The sequence below is a fragment of the Heliconius melpomene genome, chromosome 5, assembly GCF_056956725.1.
Source record: "Heliconius melpomene rosina isolate 202511_hmr_F chromosome 5, ASM5695672v1, whole genome shotgun sequence".
Taxonomy (NCBI): domain Eukaryota; kingdom Metazoa; phylum Arthropoda; class Insecta; order Lepidoptera; family Nymphalidae; genus Heliconius; species Heliconius melpomene.
In genome coordinates, this window is record NC_140393.1 from 2,673,430 (window position 1) to 2,692,969 (window position 19,540).

Sequence of the window (19,540 nt, forward strand, 5' to 3'; positions counted from 1 at the left end):
TATTTTATTTTAACAATAATAATAATAAAGTTCTGACTATGTTAAACACTTTGGCTCATATAACAACCAAGAAATAATATAAAAATAACAATATAAATTGAGCACTATAATATGGCAAATTAGCATTTAGAAGAATATACATTAGAAGACTATTTCTTTTATTAAAAATAATAAAATAGTTTATGTAGATTTAGTAGAAATTTATATGTATTCAGTTTCTTAGTTTAGTTATTTAAACTAAATCTGAATATTGTGGTGATAACTTATGTATATTCTTCAGATAAAACTATACAATATTTTAACGAAATTATTCACAGCGAGCATACACTAACGCAGAGCGGCAAGGAATATAAACCTGTAAAAGAAATAGATAGATTAATTTAACAAGATAATAAATCTTTTTATTATAAACCATATTGGCACAGTGAGCCCATCTGTACTCATACTGTAAATGAAATGATTGAGTTTGATCAGAACTCTGATTTTGTTCAGCTTCACTCTGTACTGAAGGAGTTGCGTGTTGAGTGGCGGAACTCAATATCACGATTTCATTTACTTGCTCCGGTAATACCTCATTACCAGGTGCAAGGAAATGAAAAAAAAGAAAATGAAGATATTCAATATTTCATTCCCCCAAGTGGGAATCGAACGCAGAATCATCGCGTTTAGTCGTACGTATAATTTTAAAAGAATAAAAAAATCTTATAATACCTGCACAGAGTCATTTCGGTTTCCCCATGGCATACTTTGAGTGTGATGGAATTCACCATCTGGCTCTACTCTTCCAAAGCCACCATATCTCTTACTATCTGAACATAGCACAGCCTGAAACATATAATGGAAATTAATAATTTAAAATTTAATAGAAGATTAAATATGTACAGCCTTCCACAGCAACTTCATGGCGGCCACGACTCGTCAATCGTACTGTACATGGGTACCTGATATTTTCCAGCCACATCCACACCCACTCTGTAGTCGGTGAAGCTTTGATACGGATGGAAGTTAAACACGAAGAGAAGACCAGCACGTTCAAAAGCTACCACTTTATCACCTTCGTGTTTACACGATACATATGCCTGGAAATAATATTTTTTTAAGTTATTTATCTCTAATTACAAAGAGGTCATGGAGCGTAAACGAAGCTGTGGATTCGATTCTTAATCGGGGAAATAATCGGTGATTCTTAATATTTTCATTTCCTCGCTCGGCAACAAAACAATCGACACACAATGTTATGAAAATTGAGCGGATAGTGGTAATGGAGCCACCCTGCTATGATAAACTATAAATGAGCATGTATAAAATTAACTTAACATTTATGTAATACATAAATTAAGTGTAAGTGGAAAAAGATAAATGGAGTGAACTTATATTAAATTCTCTTTTACCTAACCTCTTAAATTTTAAATAAAAAAATATATAACTGACTTAAAAAAAACACTTACAGGATTAGACCTTAACCATCCATACTTGTCTTCGAGCGCGTTCATATCTTTATCGAACCGATTAAGATATTTGTATTTCAAGAGCTCATCATCAACAAGGTGCCATTGTCGTCGTGCGTAGTGGTAAGAAGAGTTATTGCCAGCTCGTGGGAAATCAAGCCATTCGGGGTGACCAAACTCGTTACCTGTACAAAATTTTCTGTTAATATACCTTTTGCACTAAACCTTTCTTACGTTTCACTTGGGGAGTAAGCTGGTGAACGCGTGACGAGGGCGTTGCGAAAAGTGGGATCAGGAACGTAAGTTTAGAGGGAAATATAAGTTAGTGAATAGAAAGAAACAATTTAAAGACAGATAGAGTTTCATATATTATTCTCGCGGAAAGAAGGCTAGTGCACATTTTCTTTCTCTCATAGCCAAATAAATTAAACCTCAAAAACAAGAAAAAGGAATCAAATACAAATGGAGCTAAAGAAGTTTTACTTAGTCATGTGGTTTACAGCACTTGTTTATTTTTTTGACTTCAACGCTATATACCGTATGTAGCAAGGTAGAGAGAGAGAGAGAGAGAGAGAGAGCATCAAACCACTATGCTCTGTTGAGTGGCGAAACTTGCCGAATTTCGGCACTATAAAGTTTTAGGGTCCTTCCCCGAACGGATATCCATGGCATATACTGTCCGACGTTGCCTTACACCACGATATTTTCCAAAACATTTATATGAGTTAATCATTTCACAAGTAAAAAAGAAAAAAATATATAATACCTATAAAATTCAAATAGGCCTCTCCACCCAAAGCGTGTGTGATAAGCCTTATCATACAATGCAAAGCCAGCCCCCGCTCTATGACCGGGCTCGGGTCGCTCAGCGTACTCATGTGCGTGTACATCGCGGCGTCCATTAACCAGAATGCTATTGTTTTATCACCTACTAGAGCCTGTTTGGACATACTAAGATGTTAGTATAAAAATAAATGTAAGAAAATATTGTTTGTGGAGTTTTAAACAATCTTACTAAGATTTGGTCAGACTAGCTGAGGCGAGGCCTTCCTCGGGAGGGATCAAAAAATCGTGAAATTCGTAAGACTTATTAAAATGGTAATAAAATTAATATCTAAATGAAATATATAGTGTCAGTCGGAAATATCAATTTTTCCAAATGGCTAGAATTCCTACTTAGACGAAGGAAGGCTAGAATTCCCACTTTGAGGCTGTCGCGGCGCAGAGGCATAATGTTAAGGTCTAACTGAAAACTCAACCCACGCTCGTTTGATTACCAATTGGTTAAATGAATATTTTTTTACGTTTCCCCGCTTCGATAAGATAACAAAGCGCTGAATTTATTTTCACAATTCAACAAGCAATGTCTTGGAATTTGGGCGGAAAGTAAGGAATGAACGGTCTTAACGAATAAAGTGGGATACGACAAGTTAAAAAAATATATATTTACTGCATACATACATACAACTAACTAGTTAAAAAAAGGTGCTAAGTTTACTTTACTGATTTATTATAATGTTTAAAATAGATGACAAAATAAAAATCAGAGTGATAATAAATCACTTAGTACATAAAAAATACCTGATCGTGACTTTCAGCATAAGCAACAGTTCCTTCCATCCACCGTCTGTTCGTTAGTGTATGTACAATATGACCCATTTTCCAATCTTCATCGCGTTCCTCTTTGAGCAGCTTAATCCACATATCAGGTATGGCCATCCCGAGGCGGTAATCGAACCCAGTACCACCTTCACGTACAGGTCGACATGACGCTGGCATACCTGAGACATCCTGAAATTACATAATAGAATGAGTATGTTTGTTTATTATATTTTATTAATTAAATAACACTTAGAGAACTTAGAATAATAATGCAAATAAAGGAAAAAAATCGAAAAGTGAAAATTTATAAATATTTCATTAAAAAAAATTAGAAACTTGTATTTGTATTCAATTTCATACAAAATGAGTGTATATCCCCGCAAACTTAAGTTTGTCAGCTTTTATAAGTTGTACTTGTAAAATTCGTTTATAGGTCAAAAAAGGTCAGGTCAAAGGTTCTACTAAGTGAAATAAATTAAAAGTTATAATACCTCTGCAATAGTAATAGCTTTGCCATCAATGGAATGAATTAGTTCATTTGCAAGCATCAAATATACGAGTGCCTCTGTATCGACGTTTAAGCCGTAATATTCATCGTAGTGGCCAGAAAACCCTTCTCCGATACCACGACTGTGGTACAGCATGGAAGTTACACCGTCAAACCTAGAAAATTAAATAAAACATTTAGAATTCATTCATTCATTTAGAAAAAACTTCAAATTAAGAAAAAAAAACTTTTGTTTAGTTTTGTTGTCGCTGTATGTACGCATATAGCAAGGAAGGGAGAGGAAATCTAGTGTTAAGATACTCTATTTTTAAGAGGCCCTGCTCAACGCCACACTTTGTCTTGTTATCAGAGTTAGGGAATGAAAATACTTTATTCTATATGCGTAGGAATCGAACCTACAACAGTCATTTTTACAGGCAGACGTTGCGCCACGATTGACGGTATGTGACAAATATATCTTAAATTAAAGTAGTTTTTATTGAAATTTTACCTGAATCCATCAAATTGATATTCTTCTTGATACCATCGTAGATTGGATAGTAAAAATCTTAGGACCTCAACTCTAAAAAAAATATATATTTAGAATTATGTTTGAAATATTTAATTTTTATTAATATAACTTTTAATAGTATATACTATGCAAAAACATATAGATATAATGCCTTACTCAGAATAATTAAAGAGTCTGCTGTCCCACAGTGTGTGAGTCCCTCTAGCACCGTCATGGAAGTAGCAAGAGTTAGTACCATCGAATTCGTTTAAACCATCCAAAGTGTTCTTGGAGGCATGGGAGTGGACCACGTCGAGCAACACGTATATGCCCAACTCGTGGGCTCTGTCAATTAGCTGTTTTAATTCACAGGGTGTTCCGTAACGGCTGGGAAAAAAAACATCAGTCATTGTAAATTTAGGTTTTTTGAACTTTTGCGAATGGTTCACTTAGGAACGAAATAATCTAAATAAAAAAAACTTAAACGAACATTGCAGGGTGAACGAGTAGATACTGTACTTAAAATTGAAAAAAGCTGTATATTTTCTTGGAATGTCTTGTTATAAAAAATATTGTATTAATGACTTCTTTCAGTCATATCAAATAATACCTGCTAGCCGCAAAGAAACTAGTGACTTGATATCCAAAGGAAGCGTAGTAGGCGTGTTCCATAATAGCCATCAATTGTATTGCATTGTAGCCTAAAAATAGAAAAAAATGCTTTGTTATAATAATTTATAAGTACTGAGAATTGAAACTATAGTTCTTGGATGTCATAAAAAGGTTCTAGTCTAGTCAATTAGAGTGTACCAAAATCATCCAAAATCATTTTGTTTTTATTAAATAGATTTTACAATGTTTCTGCGATATGGCTGTTACTTTTCTAGTGAGTATGAAATTATTAGCATGTTTATAATAAGTGTGGGGCCGTTAAAACACAGTAGAACTAAGCATGTAAAGCCGATGTCGGTTCGATTCCGACGTTGAGTATCAGCACTCAAGACGCAATGTCTCAAAAATTTCGTCGGAAAATTGGGCACCGACTGTCTACTAGGTCTCCCCTGCCTACCCTAATATGCGGAAAAAGCATGGAGCTTCTCTTTTTTGACGTTAATGATAAACAAATAAGAAGAAATCCATCCTTTATATAAATGTAATCCTTGAAATACATACCTAAATCTTTAATTCTAGGTAGCACATTGTCTTTGAACTCCAAATAATTACCAACTCTGCCTTCGTTGGTGGCGATGCCCACGTGACATTCATATATACGTAAAGACGCGGGTCTGCTCACTTTTTTATGCTTAAATTGGTAAGGCTGTGGAAAATAATAATTGATTAATATAAATAAAACTGCAATACAAAATTATATGATAATTTATGAATTCAAAATTATATTATAATTTATGAATTTTATTAATTTATGCAATTTAGTATCTGTCTGGATTTAAACAAGCTATACTAATATAGGAAACAAATAAGGCAATATTGATGGTGAGGAAAAATAACGTGCTATTTAAAAGATTTTAAAAGTAATCTTAGTTAAGTTAATAATATTTAAATTCTCTTTAATTAGTGATAAAATAAATAATTGTACGCACGTATAATTATTTTCGTTATAATTAATTTTGAAACATTTTTGATAACTTACTAACCTGGTCTGGATTATAGATGAATTGTTGATATGTAAAGCCTTCAAACGGCTTCACATAGCTAGCCCACGGCGATACTCTGTACAGATGGTCGTTCACGATCAACTGGACGCGACTTCCATGTTTAATGGGGGAAGAACCATCTGGATTCTCAGGAATATGTAATTCCCATTTTCCGAATTCTAGCTTCCTAAATGGATGGCTTTTCGGGTTCCAGCCATCTGGAAATTATAATATATTTAAATTGTAGTTACACTGTAAAATCGCGAAAACTTGGCACTAATTCAAATGTTGAATAATCCAGTGTAATATTCTAACTTTACTATTTTAGCTTCAGCAATTGCCAACTATGTAAGTTAAGCTTAATACATATGAATCATCAATTTTGTAAGTAAATCATATAAAATAATATTAATTGCTAGCGGCACCCGCGCGGCTTCGTCCGCTTGTAGGTACTATATGAATATTTATTTAAGAAAAAAAAAATGGTTGACTTTAATAAATCATAATTTACATCTTTTCGGATTGTATTTGATTCTGTGCAGAACTAAACTGAATTAAAATTATATTAAAAATATCTTACTGAAATCTCCTTGTAAATGGATTGAATGCGCTCCAGGAGCCCACTCGCGCCACACCACTGATCCATCAGCACCAAACTGAGGTCCAAAGTAACGGTATCCTGTCGTAAAAGCCTCCACGCCGCCCTCCCATGATTGAATTTTGTCCCATAAATCTTTAAAACAGCCATAACTAAAAACGCAAATTACAATATATTAAACGTACCATATATCGCCGTCCACTGCTGAACGTAGGCGGGAGGCCTACCAATATGGTTATATGCACAATTAATTTAGAATTTTTCCCAGTAACAATTTTTATTAATAAGAGAAAAAAAAATAGGAATAAGGCAAATACCTCAAAAAACCTAATATCTCCTTTATTATAACCAAAGCAAAAGCAAATAACTGAAAATATTAAATATTTCAAGTCCTCGAATGAGAATTGAATCCACAACCTCTCGCGTTTACGCTCTGCTCTGCACTGCTCCACAACTGGCCTCCATGGAAATATTTTCTGTATTTCTTATATCAGTTGTTACGAAAATTATAACAAATATTAATAAAAATAAATTAATCTTTATTGCTGGTTGGACACATACATATATGTACGTATAGATACTAGATGATTATCATGCAACTACGCGACATAGTTAACTGCTATGTATTTACCTATTGACTATATCTCATTTAAATGTAAATATTGTACTTAGGTATTAGGTACATGTATTTATTACTTGTTTAGTAGCAATGCAATGTTTAATATTATATATTTTTATATTACAACCAGATTTCGTTAGTAAAATTCATCTATAATTAAAATTCCTCCCAAAATCTCTTATTTTTTATTATTGTGTATTGTTTTAACCCCTAAACCGAAAATTTCCTACCGTTTGTTTTGATTCAAATCACTTTAACCCCAGTATATAGTATATACAACGACCTTTACTTTGACATTGGATATGACATTCACGTGGTTGAAAAGCGCTTGATACGATATTAATGAAGTTTTATTTATAACTTTGAAAAATTCCTATTGCTAAAAATTATTATTATTTATTTAGATGATACCTTTTTTAAAATACAAAAATTTTGAACTTTAGTGAATATGAATTGCTAACAAATATTTATGTAACATTTAATTTGCCGCCGGCAAATGCGTCGCTGCCAAAGCGCTGCAGCGCTTGATCGACTAACGTAGTAAACACAAAACTTAACCTAACAAATTATTTACTACGAAAGAATAAACTATTTATTCTAAAAAAGTATATCCAAAAATTATTTTTATAACTTTATAAGGTTTATTAGACTCACCGTCGCCGAATTTCCCTTTCGTAAGGCTTCAAATACCCATCTCTTTCGAATAGTTTCTTTAGATCGGGCACAGGCACATCCATAGGATCCATAGCGGAGTAATTGCCTCCCATTATATCTATATAGGTATATAAAAATATAAACGAGTCTATGCGCACGCGCCGCAAGTTACCGCGCGAACCGATAAATGGAGTTTGAATAGTAAAGTTATATTATACATCGAGATGGATATTACTTACTGATAATGAGATGTGGGGTCATTTGTGTCAGAGAGCATTTATCGTTTTTACTTTGTACTTTATAAATTAAAAGTCAATTTAAAGTTTCAATCTATATTAAAACTGTAAATTTGGAAAAATGTTTTCATTGATCCTCCGTAATATATATCACCTACATGCTCTACCGTTTATATTTTCATGAAATGTACCATTATCTTTTCTTGCCTTGTCAAGAATATAGATTTATAACAATCCCTTAATATTATTAATTTTTATAAAATATATGTGTTAAAACTGAGATTTAAGCTAGTAAAGCCTACAAGATATTTATGTAGTAATTTATAGTACAAAAGTAAATATGCACAGAGAAGAAACATGAAACTAAAAATGTATTAAATTATATAATAAAACTATGAATATTTGACAAATTTCTACTACAATTTTAATGTGCATTGACTTTGCATGTTTCATATTAGGGTCAACAAAAAAACACATACAAATAGGTCAGAAATCCATATTTTTTATGGAGTAAAACAATGGTTGCATAAAACCATTTAAACTAAGTAAAGTTGTCAGACTGAAAAGAACACCACTTTATTAATTCTTTCATTTCATTGCTTCCTTGGTGCCAAGGAAAAAGCCCATCGTCGAGTTTTGCCTAAACATGCAGTGCCTTGGAAAAATCTGCCAAATAGTGGGGGAACAGAGTGTCTTAACACAAGGTTCCTTCTACCTACCTTGCTATATAGCAAGTTCATGCTGTATAATGCATATGCATTATACAGCATGAAGCTGACTTATTTAAAAAAATAACTGGAGTCTCCCTCTACTGCTGTTACTATTTTCTCTTATTTAAATTCTGTTACTAGCAGCAATATGCCTGCCCACATCTATTTTATATCTTCCATCTTCATTAAATACACTTCTCAGATATACAGCTTTATTCTCTTACTATTTTGTTATTTACACTGATAATAATACGTTATTGCATGTTTACAGCTGACATTGGAGTGCCAATCTTACATTTCACTCCTTTTTCATACAAAAAGGTTTTTGCCTATAATATGAAGTCATTATTGCAGTACTAAATATTTTCTTTTATGTTAATGGAATGTAATATTTGTTTACTTTCTTTAGGCCTTTATGAAATTTAACCTGTAAAAATATAGAATCAGCAATAAAATTTCAATAAATGCTGTATTAAATTCTTTATTACTATTATACACTAAATCTACACATAAAATATAAATATCTACACATTATTTTAATTTAAAACTTAAATCACTTAAAAAATATCAGAGCCTGTTTGTTTGGCTCTTTTAACCGCTTCTTCGGGTAACAGTTTTTCTTCTTCTGAAGGTTCAAGAGGATCACCATTTTCATCTAGTTTACCTGTCTTATAATCAGTCACTATCTTTTTACCGTATACAGCATCAAATAATTGTTGCGAAGTAAATTCACTTTGAATAACATCTGCTGCTTTATATGACACATATGGTTTTAATTTACAATCTGTTAGGTCAGGCACAATGAGTTCAGGTATCATTTCTGGTACTTTAACGAAGCGTCCATTTAAATCGTATCCAACATCACGAACACCTCGCCTATCCACTTCTAGCTCTGGTTTGGGGCCCATTTGTTGCATTTTGTGAATTCGTGATCCTCTCTTATTGGGGACAACAAATTTTCGAAAGTTTCTTTTAGATTCTCGAGGTGCTGATAGAGAAATATTCCGTTTACTTATAAAATTGATTAGATTCGATATTTTAGACATGTTTAATTTAATTTAATAATTACAAAATACGTTTTTATTTATTTAAAGAGGTTATTTTAAACAGGCTAGCTGTCAGATTGTCTTTGACATTGACAGTTATCAGATTAAAAATTTAATATGTTTACATACATCTTAGGGCTATGAATGTTGAAATATTTAAATCCAAATTATAAACTTGTAAATGAAATATTTAAAATGATAACAAATTATATTCTTATAAATATTAACTCATCTATTATATTAATAAAGTCTGTAAAACGTAGTGATAAAGTACGACGGTAAACGCAACAGTTGTGGGTTCGAACTTCGATTCCCACTAGGGGGAATAATTATTTTTTATTGTCTCACTCTGGTAAAAAGCAAAAAGTATGGCATTGATTATCACCACTCAACGACTTGACTATTGGAGGGTAAGTGTTTAACAAAGTGTCGTTCGTACATGATATCCCTGGTATACGTGGTGCGGTATATAGGGTGAAGTGAAAAAAGTAATAAATCTTATATAAAATTTAGTGAAGTCGCAAATATCACGTGGAGTTTAATATAATCCAATGCATTATGACAACTACTATAAATATGGTAGGTAAGTAGTATACTTAGAAAATTTGTAAAAATATATATAACTAGCGGACGCTCGCAGCTTCGCTTACTTATTTAGGGGGTGAATTCTAATAAGCCACGTAACAAGTGAATGAAATATTTTTAAGAGTCTAAATTTCAAATTTTATAAAAATCGGTGGCGATTTAAAGATTTTTCCATACAAACTTTCAACCCCTTATTTGCACGCTTAGGGGAAGAATTCTAGAAAAATTTGGTCGAAAGTGGAGAGCGGAGTGATTTAATTAGGCTCTTTCTGCGTATCCTACGTGCGGATCGTCGTCCATCCTTCATTCCACCGTTTGTGTATAGACAAAATTCAATAAAACTCGATAAAAGTTCAAATCTGTATAATTATATTAAAACACTTAGTTATCACTTGTCTTACACTTTCAAACTAAACTATCCACACAAAAATAGAACCACATTAAGATTCTTTTTGCTTATTTCCAAGCAAAATACTTAGATTATTTCATAGATAAAACCAATTACGTATTTAAAGATATAAAAACTACATTACATATTATATTAGGCTTTAATTTAAAATTTTGGTTACAACCAACTACTAACAACGGCTGAATTAGCCTCAAATCCACATTTTCAAATAAAAACATAGTGACCACTTCCTATAAATTGAAATTAAAATATCGCTATCACATTGTAAGCTATCATTAAATCTAGTTTGTGCTAGATGCATATTAAAATTGGCACTATTTTGTTTCTCGTAGCACCTTTATCATACAAGTTATTAGATAAGTGGTCGTTTTGAACTGATATAGAATAATATCTTTGTATTATACTTTTTTAAGATACTTGTTGAATTCAGACTTTGATGTCAGGCTTTTCATTTTTATTACATTATTACTTTGAACGTTAATCGAAACGACGATAAACAACTAACTTACCCCGTCATATTTTCAAACTAGGGAAAAGTTAACAAATCATAGTAAAACTAAATTCTCACCACATACTCTACAGAAAGCAGATTATATGTAAATATAAAAAAAACTAACAATTTACGTAATATTGGTAAAATTATATGTAAAATACTATAAATATATTCTTTATAGACACTTACCCAAAGAGACATAACATTTCAATTTATTGTCCATGGGAATGTATAGATTTTTTTATTTTTATATTTTATATAAATACAATTATTGCACAAATTTAAATATATCTATTTTGAATGTACAAAATTATATTGATAAAAAAAAAAAAGTCGCATTGATAAAGTATATTAATAATATATAAGTATTGGCAAATATATAAGGCAGTGTATATAAAGAATGTTGGACCCAAAGCCTAGTTGTTTATAAAAAAACATACATTTGTAAAACAAATTAATAGTAAGCAGTAATAAATATCTACTCTATTTGAAGTAAAATATAATATAACTTTAATAAATGTATAACTATAATAATATAATAAAGACATGTTAAGGGTGAAAATAATTGAAGGGTAACAGAAAGGAAAAATTATATAGATATATTGAGAACAATGTTTGCAATGTTAATACAAAATTTTATAATCAACCATTAAAAAAATTAATGTTGGATTGTTTTATTTCATAAATTCTTATATATATTATAAATATTAGCAGACTATCAGTATGAAATAATGCAATTATATAAAGTTATCGTAAAAAATACTATACATGAAGCATAATAAAGCATCAGTAATAAAAAAAAAGCTTTTAAAATTAATAACCATCATTTGGTATTAGTTTCAACTAATATAACAATTTCAAAAGAATTATTGAAGCAAAATATGAAATTTGTGTGTCGTGAAAATAAAAGCACCCTCCAAAAGCTATATCCAAATACATTATCACAATAACAAAATTGAAATTAGTTTAATATCTTATAAAATAAATTATACATTTAAAAATACTTATACGATATAAGATATTCTCCTAAGCATACAAGTAACATATGCAATCACTTAGATATACATTTTTATATGTAAGTTACTTTTATTGTATTTTCGTTAAATTATCACGTCAAGAAGTAGTCATGTCACGTTGTATGTAATGTATACACACAAAAAAATTAACGGTACAAGAGAGATACTTTTATACAATAGGAAAACAGGTATTGAAAGATATCCAGTTAATTTAGTTAAGTTATCTGTATCCGTTAACAAGCTGTCTTTTTGACATTCACAAATACAAATATTAATGATATATAGCATAGTTTGAGCTGCATGTAAATGCCGCAAGAATGCATGCTAAAATAGATCCAATTAAAATTATGTAATTAATCTGTATCCTGTCAACGAGGCCTCTTTTTTAGTTCGACATATAAATTATAACTTATCTATGATTTAAGACGTATCTGTCACGTGTCAGTTGGTCTGTCATCGTGGTGGTTCGCGTCCAGTTCTTCCAAGGCCTCGCTGGACGAGTGAGTCATGTCACTGAGGGTGTCTATTTGTTTCTGCTTCTTGCGTACGTTCCAATGTAGACATTCCGCTAATGAATCAAACCAGTCCGAGATCTGGTCCTGCGCACAGATTGATGGCACAGGGTATACTGATGTGGTGACGTATAGACTATAAAATAAATGAGTACATTTTGTATAAACTGCAAATACATATCTTAAAATATAATGTTATAAGAAAACATTAGTTTTACATATGAAATAATTTTTTTCGGCTTCATGCTCTATCCTGCACATAGAAGGGAAACTAGATTCATACCAGAGTGAGAAAATGAAAATAAAACATCTAAGAATCGAGATCGAACCCACATTCCACCCGTATTTATCAACCGCTTTCAAGTCTGAAATTGATCTTGAGATGCTGTAAACGGCATTTCAAGATCGATCTCAGACTTGAGAGCGATTTATAATATAAATACGGGCATTGGACGCTGTTACACTGCGCCACAAAGGCCTCATGAAATAATAAAATTATTGTATTTAATTTATTACATCTGTATGTTGACTAATATACATTCTAATATGAACATTTAGATTACAACTATTCCAAATAAAAGCAAAGCATACAAAGCGAAACCACATGCGGACCAGATTAATAAACACCATTGATGATTTTATTTCAACCACAACCATGAGGTACAATACTAAATTCCACAGGTATCCAAGATAATAATAATAAAATAAACAAATATAAATCCTTGCAATTACATATACACAGCAAACAAGCCACAAGGCTTTTCTTTCATGGAACTGATATGGCCAAAATCTGTGATTTTTCTAAAACCCAAATATAAATATAGGTTACCTATCGCCTGGCCTGAGTATCATTTGGGATCGGCCGTCGAATGATATGCTGGCCAAGTTACGAGTTTCTACGCTTAATTTTATCTGAAACAAGCTCTTACACTTAAAAAAAGAATCTGGAAATAATCATAATTGACGTCTCCTTGACATTTGAATGTAATTTTTTTAAATCATGGATTTCCCTAAAGATTTCGTGTTACCATCCACAAGCTAAGTCATACGAATTTCAAGATTTTTAGATCATCATTGGCATCTTTCTGACATTTTAGAGATTCCCCTCTACCTAGTGAGACTTCAAATATTAAGCAATTTTCCACTTACAGATTAATACTAAGTAGAAGACACTTGGAGATTAAATTATATATTATGTGCCCATTGACGAAATTTATGAATGACTCCCCTAGTACTGCCAAAAAGTAAGTATTTTTTAAATACACTAAACGATGAGATTTACGACATACATTTGTTACATCAACACTATATGTTATACTAAAGTTAACAAACTAAACGTATTATTTACACAAGGCAAGTGACACAGCCTATATAAATAAAATAGAATACACATGCTGTAATGCGATTAGCCAAGCTATAAGTTTGATATTTTTTAATCTGTGGTACCTATCTCCATGTTGCAACGCTTGGCGATTACGGCCGTCGAACGATACCCACATCGCGTTACGCGCTTCGGGGGATAGGGCGATCTAAAATATAGTTTATTTTATGTAGTTTTTTTTAACCATATATTATTATTTTTTAATAAAAATTAATCATCTTCACGTTTCACTCCGTTCCCCACTTTCCGTCAAATTTTTGAGGCATTTCGTGTTGAGTGGCAGAACTTAACGCCGGAAATTTAAATAGAAATGAAGAATAATATAATATGACATTTTTGTTAAACATAGTGAAAACGTTTAAGTATGTACATATTGTGTGAATCGATAAAATTGAATCGTATCAAATAAGAATGATTATAAAAAAAATATGAAAAACAAATAAAAGTACAAATACACAAAAAGAATCTCATATTAATCAAATTATTTGTGTCATTATGCACTTTTTACAATATTATAATTCTCATTGTTGATGATGTTTCGGAAAAACTGAAATTCTTATATGGTTTTAGTAATTCTTCAAATCCATTCGATTTAATTTCAATAACAATATTTTATTTTCAAGATTTTATTCTTTCAATTCTTCAAATGTGAAAAATCCTACAATACTGCCCTAAAATATAAATAATACTTTATAAAAAAAAATACAATACAAAAAACCCTCAAACTAACCTTAAGTTCAACACCAGCTGGTACCACAATGGGTCTGAAGGACAAGGAGTGCGGGCATATGGGCGTCACCATGATGGCAGGCACCGACGGGTGGATCATGCTGGCGCCCGCCGCCACCGCGTACGCCGTGCTGCCCGTGGGCGTGGATACTATTAGACCTGGATTGATATGCGTTATATTTCAGCCAAATTATAATTTAATATATGAAAATTTGTATATATTTCAAATAACAAAACTATACTTAATAAAAACAAAAGAGGACTCACCGTCACCCTGTACAGAGGTAATATGTTTTCCGTCTAAAAAGAGATCAATATTAGACAAGTACGGCGAAGGCCCCCTATCGACGACTACTTCGTTGAGCACAAGTATTGTTGTGGTTTTTTTCTTGTCTTTGCCATCTTCACTTGTTTTTCTAAGCACCACACATTGTAAACGTGACCTTAGTGTAAGAGCTGCATGCCCTGTAAATAGAGAAAAATCTATGAAAATGGGGTGCTATTGGGGCGTCTTGATAGTAAATGAGACGATTGTGAGTTCGATTCCCGCCGGGGAGAATGAGTTATTTTCATTTCCTAGCTCTAGTAACAAGACAGAACGCGTTGTTGATTTTTGTCTAAAATTGGGCGGTGCTTAAAGAACGGATTGTCTCGGCACTAGGTTCCCTCTGCTTACTCAGGCATAAGCGGGATACAGCGTAAAGCTAAAAAATATGAATATTTTTATTGGAGTAAAGCCAAGGAGTAAGTAATACATAAAAAAGAAAGTTGCGCATGGAATACTGGCAACATTTCTAGTCTAGAATTAAAGACAAAATGCAGACAATTATTATAAAGTTAATAAAGTATTCACTTCTACTATTTTTTGTTTAAATCTGTTTGTATTTATTTTTTAAATTAAATAAGCTAAACAGAATCATCTTACCTTCCAAAACATTCATAACTTGGTCCTGAAAGTTATTAAACTCAAAGGGTGTCAGGAAACCCAGCGAACCCAAATGGAATGCCATTACTGGGGGCACTGATTGCTAGAAAACATAAAATTATAATTATTAATTAATTTAATTATTTCTATTCTATGCTAATACTTGAAGTGTCAGTTTTGGTTAAGCGTGGGACTATTGGTTCATTTTTTTTTGTTTTAATCATTTTTAAAACCTGGCTATATAAGAAAAATATGACTAAGGCTCTAGATACATATATATATAATAAAACTAAATCAATGTAACTAATATCATAGAACTTATTTAACAATTGTTCTCATGCTCATACATGTTCATACATGTGTACATAAAAAAATGTTTTATAAATTATTTCTATAACATTATAGAAATTTATTAACTTTTAAATTAACACTATAATTACGGACTTATTATTACGACGTGCGCCATTACTAGTTAACAATAAAAAAAATCACCTGAAACAACGAGCTGGCGTGTAACAAAGTGCCATCACCACCGAGACAGATGATAAAATCTATTTTATCAGTGAGATCATCAGTGCCAGCGCGGAACGTCATCAGTCTTTCCCTCACTGATGTAAAGTCTCCGTATTCTCTGAGCAACGTGTCATCTAACACGGCCGCCTCTACGAAGACTACCATGCTTTTGTCCTGGAAAAACGTAAAATATGTTTATTTATTATAAGGGACAATAGGCGGATTAGTGGATAGCGGAGTGTCTGTACACTAGATTTAATATATTAAATTGTGAATTAATAATTTAATACAAGGTCGGACAAACATTTGCAAATTGCAAGGATTCTTCTATTGCGAAATACATTTTAACTTATCTAAGTTTAAGCAATATACTGTATTGTTTTTTGTACTGTACAATTTTAAACTTTGGTTAATTTCTATAGATATCTATTGGGAAAAGATTAAAAAAATAATAATATTAAAATACCAATACACAGTACTATGTTAGGGTTTATGCTTGATTAGTAATTAAATTAAATAAGTAACGACGCACATTCCCAAAATTGCAAGTAATCAAGGTTGTGTATTAACAATTCAAACAATATGTTTTTGTATGGAAATTGTTAGGAAGTAATAAGGATGACTTAACATTTTAGCTCCAGGAAACTTGTAACTAATTTATTATGCATTATGTAAATTATTTTGAATTCTAAGATTATTTTTAACACAAATCTGCTACCACCATTAAAAAATAATTGTACATTTATGGACGTTTTAATTGCCCATTAACGAATATGAACCAATTTTCTAGAGTTTAGAAGTTACTGAATACTGTTATCATGATTATTTTAAAATATTATTATTACTATTAAAGATTTTGATATTCCCCATGTATTTATTATCTGTCCTGCAAAATTTTCAACTCGTGCTTCATGGTTCCCAAAGATAGTTAAGTTTTGATAGTTTTATTTTGTGAATGTTTAACTCTTGAAGGATCATGTAGTAATCGAGAAGCGCAATTCCAAAATGTTTGTATATCAATGTACAACACAATTTATATAAATACTGTATATAAAATTTTAAAATCATAAAAAAAAATATTAAAACGACTTTTATTAAAGCGTTTGGATTTAACCTACAATATTTTTATACAAAAATATAATATTAAATAACGTATTCATTTAACAATCAAAATGATAATATTATGATCATTTAAATACAAAGAACCATTAGATAAGAAAAAACATTTTAAAATTATAAAATCATTTAACTATTTTAAAAAAATCTATTTGTCGGTAATTTATACATTATGCAGTGTAGAATATTCCAGAAATGTCTTATTAATATAACATGCTATCATTAATACAATCGTCACTGAATACAATAGTCTTAAAATGGTAATCTTGTGGTTTTTATTCCCCGAGTTCAGCGACGGTGGTGCGACGTCAATTGCATTGACTTAAGTGTTGAATTCAAATTGAAAGAAAATTTTACAAACTGTTTAAATAAAAAAATACATTAAAAATACAAATTATTAAGTTTAATTATATTCCTTAAAAAAACAAAACTTTTGTTGTTATGTCTACACTTTGAGCGATTTGTACTCGTATATTGATTGTGTTCACGATTTTTTAGGATAGAAGAAAGTGATAGCGATAGTTTCACTATCTAGAAGATAACAGCAAATAACAATAATAGTAAACTCGCAGTGCAGCCTGTGGCGAGCTGTTAGGGAGTAGTATTCTCGAACAGGTGGAAGTGCTCAATCTGCGTAATAGCGGCGAAACCCGCTCACGAGCTCCTCGTGATGGTGAAACCGGTGCACACCTCTCTACACCCTTAGCTGACCACGCCAACGTAGTACCCGAGGTATTACGCCGCTTTTTGGGGGCCCATCCAATAGGAGGCGAGTCACCGTCCGCCAACTGTACAATTTGAGACTATTGTATAAACGGACGACCGCTAGTCTCATTCAATAGCCCAGTAGCCAGCCCATCCAAAATTCATTTCATAGTCCTAGTTAAGAATTCCACATACATTTATAGTTCCAACGCCTTAACCAGCGAACATATCTGCGCCATTTATCCCGTAGTGCCTCCAGAATTCGGCGGAAAATGGGGAAGTGTCTTAACAACTTTCATCTGCGCCACCTGCTGTGTGCGGGATATAGCTTGAAGCCAAAAAAGTAGGAACTGAATCTACGACCTAATGCTTAACAGTTAGAGACATTTACTCGTATAAGAGATCAATAAAACACGACAAATTAAATATATGGCAATATAACTACGTATACACATAGATAAATGGAAAAATTAATTAATACTAAAAATAATAAGTATTAGCACGTGAGGCACTCCCAGTGTGGGCACGAGGACATTGGTTAAATGTATATAGGTTCTCGACACACCTTAATTTCGTTATGCCAGTTTAAATGAAAACCGGAATTTTGCAAGACGCATTCCGATATAAGGCTTTCCAAAGTATGTTTTATCACGTTATTAGTTTATAAGATACATTGTAAATTCTATTAATATTATAAATGTAAAAGTTTGCGAGGATCCCACTTTTGAAGCAGAAACTACTGAACGGATTTTGATGAAACTTTACATAAATTAGATAAAATTTATGTAAAGATTTTGAATATAATAATAAGTTTAAGCCGACAAAACCGCGTTTATGTCGCTTTATATAACAAAGTTAATAAAGAAAAAAATATTCTTGTTTATATATTATTTTAGTATTTATTTATATAGTATTTAATAGGTAAACTTCCTTATTATTGAAGAGATTATATTATTAACTCTGTACGTAATAATATGTGTGTCACGATAACGCTTCATCGGTCAAAATTTTTCAGCTAAAATAATAATAATCAGTTGTTAAATATATGATATATTTAAATTAGTTTTTTTTTTCATATAATTTTTTTAACTTCAGGGGTCGTATAGCAGGGTAGGCAGAGGGAACCTAGTGTTAAGACACTCCGATCCCCACATTCCGCCAAATTTTCGAGGCACCTCGTGTTGAGTGACGGAACTCAACGCCGCGCTGTTACCAGAGCGAAGAAATGATAATATCAATAAAAAATAATTTATTTCCATGAATCGAAACCACAATCTATTAAAAGATTTATATTATAGGGTTTTATTTAAAACTAAAAAAAACCTATAATATAAATAATGTTATAGGAAGAAGGGTAGTTTATTATTAGGTTCATATATTTATTTATAACTTACATGGACAAGCCAGTGCACAAGCTGTACGAAGGGCGCCAGGATAGTCGCGTCGTGCACCTTCTTTATGACGAGCACCGTCAACGGAGGCTTGTACCAAGTGAGCCTCTGTGACGCCGGGTCTTGGATTTGCCTGAAAATGGTAAAATATTTTTTTATTTTTTTTAGTTTCAACCTGTACACGCTCATTGGGTTGAAA

General features: G+C 31.8%; 3 protein-coding genes across 11 annotated transcripts in view; all 3 read right to left on the minus strand.

The window, feature by feature from the left end:
• Positions 1-48: 48 nt before the first annotated feature.
• Positions 49-7,773, minus strand: AGBE (1,4-alpha-glucan-branching enzyme). Its single transcript, XM_085185391.1, has 14 exons — positions 7,575-7,773; positions 6,284-6,453; positions 5,704-5,921; positions 5,222-5,366; positions 4,659-4,749; positions 4,226-4,435; positions 4,049-4,120; positions 3,542-3,713; positions 3,030-3,239; positions 2,215-2,386; positions 1,449-1,633; positions 942-1,079; positions 712-825; positions 49-355 (listed from the first exon to the last, which is right to left on the minus strand). Exons 1-14 carry the CDS (start codon positions 7,685-7,687, stop codon positions 308-310), a joined length of 2,058 nt encoding a protein of 685 aa, XP_085041517.1. The 5' UTR covers positions 7,688-7,773; the 3' UTR covers positions 49-307.
• A 1,212-nt stretch (positions 7,774-8,985) lies between these two features.
• Positions 8,986-9,668, minus strand: mRpL41 (mitochondrial ribosomal protein L41). The gene has a single exon (XM_085185410.1). It carries the CDS (start codon positions 9,564-9,566, stop codon positions 9,078-9,080), a length of 489 nt encoding a protein of 162 aa, XP_085041536.1. The 5' UTR covers positions 9,567-9,668; the 3' UTR covers positions 8,986-9,077.
• Positions 9,669-10,499: 831 nt separating this feature from the next.
• LOC146538885 (NAD kinase-like) overlaps positions 10,500-19,540 on the minus strand; it is a 32,089-nt gene continuing 23,048 nt past the window's right edge. For 6 of the 9 annotated variants that reach the window (XM_085185402.1, XM_085185403.1, XM_085185400.1 and 3 more), the window contains 7 exons: positions 19,345-19,474; positions 16,109-16,303; positions 15,617-15,719; positions 14,959-15,156; positions 14,693-14,850; positions 13,411-13,493; positions 10,500-12,717 (listed from right to left, as the gene is read on the minus strand). In XM_085185402.1, the coding sequence (XP_085041528.1) occupies positions 12,504-12,717; positions 13,411-13,493; positions 14,693-14,850; positions 14,959-15,156; positions 15,617-15,719; positions 16,109-16,303; positions 19,345-19,474 (1,081 nt within the window). In that variant the 3' untranslated portion in view covers positions 10,500-12,503. Of the gene's footprint in view, positions 12,718-13,410; positions 13,494-14,027; positions 14,111-14,692; positions 14,851-14,958; positions 15,157-15,616; positions 15,720-16,108; positions 16,304-19,344; positions 19,475-19,540 lie in introns of those variants that run through there. The other 3 variants (XM_085185405.1, XM_085185401.1, XM_085185408.1) reach the window with 2 other exon arrangements.